Source organism: Podarcis bocagei, assembly GCF_964188305.1.
Source record: "Podarcis bocagei genome assembly, chromosome: 14".
In the NCBI taxonomy this organism is placed as follows: domain Eukaryota; kingdom Metazoa; phylum Chordata; class Lepidosauria; order Squamata; family Lacertidae; genus Podarcis; species Podarcis bocagei.
In genome coordinates this window covers 38,816,234-38,822,791 of record NC_138139.1, presented here as the reverse complement: position 1 = coordinate 38,822,791, position 6,558 = coordinate 38,816,234, and the positions used below count along the sequence as shown (strand labels likewise).

The window sequence follows — 6,558 nt, the reverse complement described above, 5'->3', positions numbered from 1 at the left end:
AATGCAGGTTCCATGTATTGCCAGACAGTTGGTCTGTCTAGACCAGTACTGGTTAGTCCAAAGATAGGGAACTTCTTTAAACCTGGGGTCCACATCCTATTCTGGCAACCTTCGGGGGGGGGGGGCAGGACCAGAACAATGAATGTTAATTTTATCTTAATATAGTAGTCTAGTCTCTCCACATGTACACACCCCTCTCTATCTTACATCCAAACAAGCGACAGTCCAAACAAGAGACAGTAACATAATTTAATGACACGTTCTTTGTAGCAAAAACAGCCAAGCAGGGCCACTGAGTATGGCTTGGGAAGAGTCCCAAGGATCAGAAAGGGACTTGAAGGGTTGTATTTGACCCCTAGGGGTTCTCCATCCTTGTTTTCTATGACTGGCAGTGGATTTTCAAGGTCTGAGGTAGTGGTCTTTTCCAGCCTGCCTTCCTAAAATCCTTTTAACTGGAGAGACTTGGGACTGCACCTGGGATTTTCTGTATGCAAAGTATTTAGTCTGTCACTGAGTGCCTCTGAATATGAGCACAGTCTTTCCATCACTAAACACACACACACACACACACACACACACACACACACACACACACACACCAGGCACCTGCATGGTCATCAGCAGCACATCCAGAGCTGTAGGCTCTTCTGGAGATGAGATGGACTTGCGACTTGTCTGCAGCTTTGAGAGGGGGACCCAGTGGACACTTTCAAAGGTCTGGTTTGTCTTCACCTCCTTTAGGGTCACAACTAAAATATTGCCCTGCTTGTCTTTGATGGGCTCAAAAAAGACATGTCCCAGATCCTGAATTCCCAGCAGACCCTTCATAATAATAAAGAGAGGAAAAAGTCATTTATGGAGAGTGGAATCTGGCTCTAGATAGCATGGCTTGGCTCCTGAACAAATCAGCTCCCAATGCCGCAAACCCAGAAGTGAGTGTTCCGGTTTGCAAACATTTTTTGGAAGCCGAACGTCTGACTAAACAGCTTCTGCGGCTTCTGCTTGAGTGCAGGAAGCTCCTGCAGCCAATCGGAAGCTGGTTTTCAAACCGTTTCGGGAGTATTGAGCATTTAAATATTCAGACAGAAGTGCTCCTTTGCTACCTAAAACCAAAGTCACCTGACAATACATGAATAATAAGCAGGGCTGTCAACAGATGAAAGCATATTTTAACAATTAACCAATTAAATTTACATATATTTATAAATTACAACACTTTGGCAAAGCTGTTTTTAGTGAATCTGAATGAACACAATGTTTTTTACTCATTATGAAGAGTGACTAAGATGGCCATTGGCTTCTTGAAATCTTTGCTTTCTGCTGTCTGTCAAAGCAAATATTCATCGTACATAGTTAAAAAGTTGCTTGCGAAAAAGCTTAACCACATATGGAACTGGCTATACATGATAGCCAACAAGTACAGCCATTTCAATATGTCACTATCATTTATAATACCACCAGGCTGAATAACCTTTCATCGGGAAAATGGTAGGGAGTACATAGTCTGCACCACTGCCTCCCCCATCTTCATCAGTCACCCCTATTTTCATATTTGTTACATATTTATTTCTGCTTATTCTCAGCCACCTTGGAGGTCTGTTGTCAGGCAGAAAGGAAGAATAAGTTAATATTTTCTGCAATCTATATCACTCCTCAATAATTACTTTACTGGCATTGAAGGAATCTGTTTTGGAGGACTACTCCCAAGTACCTGGTGGTGTGCATTATATATTTGCAACTAAACTTTTAACTGATGAATTGCACTAGTTAATCAATTAAAGCTTGATCTATTAAGATACTTGTTAAAACATGAAAAATAGAGCATAAAAATAGAAATGTCTGTTTTGCTCCCAATAATGTAGCACAGAGAAAACATAATGGCTTCACAATGTTCATGTTGGGTATGAAACAAATGTTTGAACAGCTAACCATTTATCATTAAGATTTTTTCCAAGAGGTGAGTTTATGTTGGAAAGGAACACAGAAATTGGCCCCTGGCCAGAGACACACCCAAGAAATTCTGAACGTTATCAATTGCTTCTGCTTCAAACTCAAATGCCTTCTTAGCGATGGCTGTATCTCCTTGACTTTTCAATCCTACTCACCTGCCTGAGTTGCTTAGTATATGAAGGGCATTAGATCTATCTAGCTGAAGTTCAGATCTTATGATTTTGACATAATATCAATGGGTTGAGCATCAGATGTATGAGTGATATGTGCCTAGCTGGCAAAATACCCATCTTTGGCACTCCTGTGCCTTGAAGAGGCCTCTTTTCTTACCTGCATCTGTGAGATGGCCAGAAGCACCTTGAGACGTGTTTGCAGGATGCAGGAACATGATGATTGGGAGACAGTGACACACTGACGCAGCCACAGGATTTCATCCCACATGCACGATACCTACATCAAGTATAGCAACAGGTCATTCTAGGATTCTCAGGTCTGCCCAGTTTTATATACAGTGGGTATGAAGTTCCCCAAGTTCAGCTTTTTTTTGAAATGAATAGAGGAAACATGTTTGCATCCTAACTAGAGTCTCTCTCTCACTGCAATTGTGCACCTTTTCATATTGTCCTATGCTAGGCTCCCTCTCCTTATATTTAAATTTTTCTTAAGTACAGTAAGAATATTGTTTTTACTTACTAGAAATAGGAAGAGTCAAAGGAAAATGTTTCAATGGACTACAAAATATGTATTTAGATGTAAATTTATAATGTTCTTTTAAACATATTTATTTAACCTAAAATGACACACATTCAAAAGTCACCCTACTAAGCGGTCACCTTAGTGAACCAGAGAAAGTCCTGCATGAGCAGGCAAGAATAGGTGTCATCTATCTCGACCACAGGGATCTGATCCTCATGCGTGACCAATATGTTGTCATCCTTGTAGAATATTGATGCCAGATACAGGCCCCTGGGAAAATAGAAAAGAGTTAGCTTGGGAGGGATTCATCATCATCATTGTTTTTACTGGGAAGTATTCTTTCCACCATGGTGAGGAGTAAGGAATGGAAGAAAGATACAGCAGCTTCCCTCCCTATTTCCCTTGTTCCCCTGAAGTGCCTGGGAAACAGTGAAGTGACCCACACACCCGGTTTCTGGGAAACTCAACAAATATAGCAAGGGGGTGCATAGGTGGACGGATGGCATATTCTCCCCCCACCTTACCTTTTCAGTGTTTTTAAGAATTTGCTGCCAGGGTGGAAGAGATACTTCAGACTCTTGGAGACAGAGTGTTTTCTGCTCTGTGGCTGATTCTTACAGGGTTCTGAGGAGCAAAGCACATGCAGAAGGCATTACACAAACCATTATTTATACTACTGTCAACTCATCCTTTTTCTTATTACCTAGCCTTGTGTTAAAGAATCTACTAAATCTACTAAATCTACTAAAGATTCAAGATAAAAGACTAGGCTGATTAGGTAAAACCAAGAAGATATGACATTCATTCCCCATTTCCCCCTTGGTGCAAACTATTACTCTGCCAAATTCACATAGCTCTTCCTCCCCCTAGCTTTTGTGTGAGGGTTTCCCAGCACCTTTTCCCCTTGACCTCTCTTTTCTTCAGCTTTCTATGTTCCAGTCCCTCTTTTCTCTCAACACTTTACTATCACCCACATTCATTCTACAGGAACCTGCTGATTTTGTAGCATGCTGGCTATTTTGTCCTATTTTTCAGCCATGCTACCAACTGGATCCCTGCTTTCTTTCCACTGTTCCTTCTGTAACTAAACCTTGCTCCTCAAAGGTTGTGAACATTCCATCTCTAAGGAGGGCTAGCAGACAAGCGACAACCAGTTTTTAACCTATTAAATATGTACAGAAGATAAGGACTGTAAAGCACAATTAAAGTTCCATATATTATTTTAATTGTGCTTTATAATTCTTGTTTCACTCATCTTAATAACCCTGTGAGGGATGTCCTAAGTATTTTAATTTAAAAAGCAGAAGATAATCAAAAGATCCAGCAATTTATGTTTGTTTGAGATTCAAAGAGAAGTAAAAAGTCGTAGTTGGATTTGTACCCTTAGATCACATAGATTGTCCCTGTAGCAGTTGCCTGTAGAATTTGAACTCAGTTCCCAAACACCACTAACAGACCACACTAGCATACAAAAATCAGTTAACCCCAGTGCTCAAATTGCAAGGGAGCTAGAGGAGTCCCAGTCTCCTTTACCTTTTGTAATGGTACCAATTAGCTATTGTTTCTAGAAGGGTATGAAGTATAACTTAGCTAAAATGTGGGGGAGTCAGACAGCAGAAGATTTCATTAAGATGCTTCATAATATTTCATCCATAATTAAGGGCTGGTTTCTGCAGTTCAGTATTATGGCTCTGGTCGAGATTTGTTTATTGCATACCACAGTTATATTAGTCAGCAGATCCAGGTAGGAACAACAAGGAGGATGCAAGAGAAAGGCCTTGTCCTCTGCTGTGAAAGCAGAGCTTCGACCAAGCTGGAGATTCTCATATAATTTACAAACTCATTTTTGAAAACAAGAATATACTGGGACATCAGCTGTTAGCCTCACTTGACCCTGTGGTTATTTATATACACTCTCTTCTTGGTGCATAGGAAGTTGGCTTGATTATTTTTTTCTGAGGGTTTCAGCAGCTTATTTCCTTCATGAGCTTTTCCATAGAGCATGCATAGTTCTCCAAAATACAGCATCTGATTACTACAATGATTCTCTTGAAACCACTGGGAGCCTGATACAAGTACAGTAGCACCTCGGCTTACGTAACCCTCTTTACGTAAACTTCACATTACGAAAGCATCAAACCCGGAAGTATCGGGCCAGGTTTACCGCATGTGCAGAAGTGGTCTACCACCCCTACAGGCATGCGCAAAGGCAGTCTACTGCCACGCACATGCGCAGAACAGTGCTCCTCGGGTTGCGGAAACCTTGGGATCTGGCCGGACCTCTGGAACATCCACTGAGAGCAGTCAAATACAACATTCCTTCTTTTGCTAGAGTGGACATGCAAGGGAATGTTTGGTCCAGCCAGTCGAAACTTCCTGTTCCTCCTGGCCTGGAGCATCCTTCCTTGCATGTGACTAGTGGGTAGGCGTGACCTGGTAAAAGGCCAAGGCAGGTTCGAATCCCTGCTATGTGGTGAGCTCCCGTTGCTCGGGCCCTGCTCCTGCCAACCTAGCAGTTCAAAAGCATGAAGTGCAAGTAGATAAATAGGTACTGCTCCAGCGGGAAGGTAAATGGTGTTTCCGTGTGCTGCTCAGGTTCGCCAGAAGCCGCTTAGTCATGCTGGCCACATGACCCGGAAGCTGTACGCCAGCTCCCTCAGCCAATAAAGCAAGATGAGCGCTGCAACCCCAAAGTCATCCACGACTAGGCACAATGGTCAGGGGTCCCTTTACCTAACTTTAAGCCTAAAGCCAGGTATCACACTGTGCTCTGCCCGATCGTGAGTAAACTTTCTTTTTGTTACTTATGAATAAGACTGTGGTGTCTTTATTCTTTTAGGAGGGATTCAAGGGGTCGTACCAGGAAAATACTAGAACACATTTCAATCTGGACAAGCCAGATTGAATTGTGTATTGTCTTAAGAAACTCACACAAGTTTGCAACTGGTTTTCTGCTGTGTAAAGAGGAATGCACTCTGCTAAGTAAAGGAACTTGCTAGCGCAACTTAGGAAGGATATTAATAAACAACATATCCTTTCCTGCCACTCTGAACATGCCCACAATGAATAGGCTATTCAAGAGAACTGGTATCTAAACTGCCTATGGACACAAAAGTGGGACTCACCGTGACACACACATTGTTGGTGCACCATCTTCACCTGGCTTAAAAGATGGTCCAAAGCTTCAGCTTGACCTCTTCGCCTTGGTGCCCGCCCATCATATTCTCTCCAGTCTGAAGTGGGAAGCAGATAAAATACATAGAGAAATAGCAGCACAAGCTGTTAGCAGTTCCAGTCCATTACAATATTTCCCCCTCACAGTTGTTTCATACCCATAGTACACTACTGAACAGCTTTCTGGATAAAACATTGCTCAAAACACAATTGATCTATTGACACTAAAAGCTAGACTTGATGAATGGGTGAAGATCATCACCATGTGAAAGGCTTAGTCTTACATAGTGGTTTTCAATTTACAGGTCAGACCCACAACTGGGTCCAATCCTTACCTAAATGGATCAAACCAGCAATAGCACCACTACCAACTTTTGTATGATCATTTTCGATCTTTAGACCTGGTTTGCACATAATAGAAAATCATGAATGAGCAAGCATGAGGGTTCCTGACACAAAGAGTGTGGCTGCATCCCTCTGTCATGCAACTGCCATGCTATCTGGGGCTAAGCCATGTCATTATGTCTGAACCTGGGCTCATGGTTTGTGTCTGCCAGACAGATCGTAAGTGGTAAACCAAGAACAAACCTTGGTTACAGCTTGTAGTTTGTCTGGAGTGAGACACCTTAAGCCTCGATTTAGACATATTAAGCCGCACCAGGGTTTAGCCCTGGGTAGCACAACAAGGAAAGGACTGGGGAAGGAGTAAAAACACCACTGGAAACCCACAGGCTTGCT

At 42.2% G+C, this 6,558-nt stretch overlaps 1 protein-coding gene across 10 annotated transcripts in view; it reads right to left on the bottom strand.

Moving 5' to 3' along the window:
- LOC308573170 (ankyrin repeat and fibronectin type-III domain-containing protein 1-like) overlaps positions 1 to 6,558 on the bottom strand; it is a 384,306-nt gene that overhangs the window by 15,223 nt on the left and 362,525 nt on the right. For all 10 annotated transcript variants that reach the window (XM_081169829.1, XM_081169832.1, XM_081169831.1 and 7 more), the window contains 5 exons: positions 5,772 to 5,879; positions 3,171 to 3,270; positions 2,784 to 2,916; positions 2,281 to 2,400; positions 607 to 822 (listed from right to left, as the gene is read on the bottom strand). In XM_081169829.1, the coding sequence (XP_081025955.1) occupies positions 607 to 822; positions 2,281 to 2,400; positions 2,784 to 2,916; positions 3,171 to 3,270; positions 5,772 to 5,879 (677 nt within the window). The remainder of the gene's footprint in view (positions 1 to 606; positions 823 to 2,280; positions 2,401 to 2,783; positions 2,917 to 3,170; positions 3,271 to 5,771; positions 5,880 to 6,558) is intronic.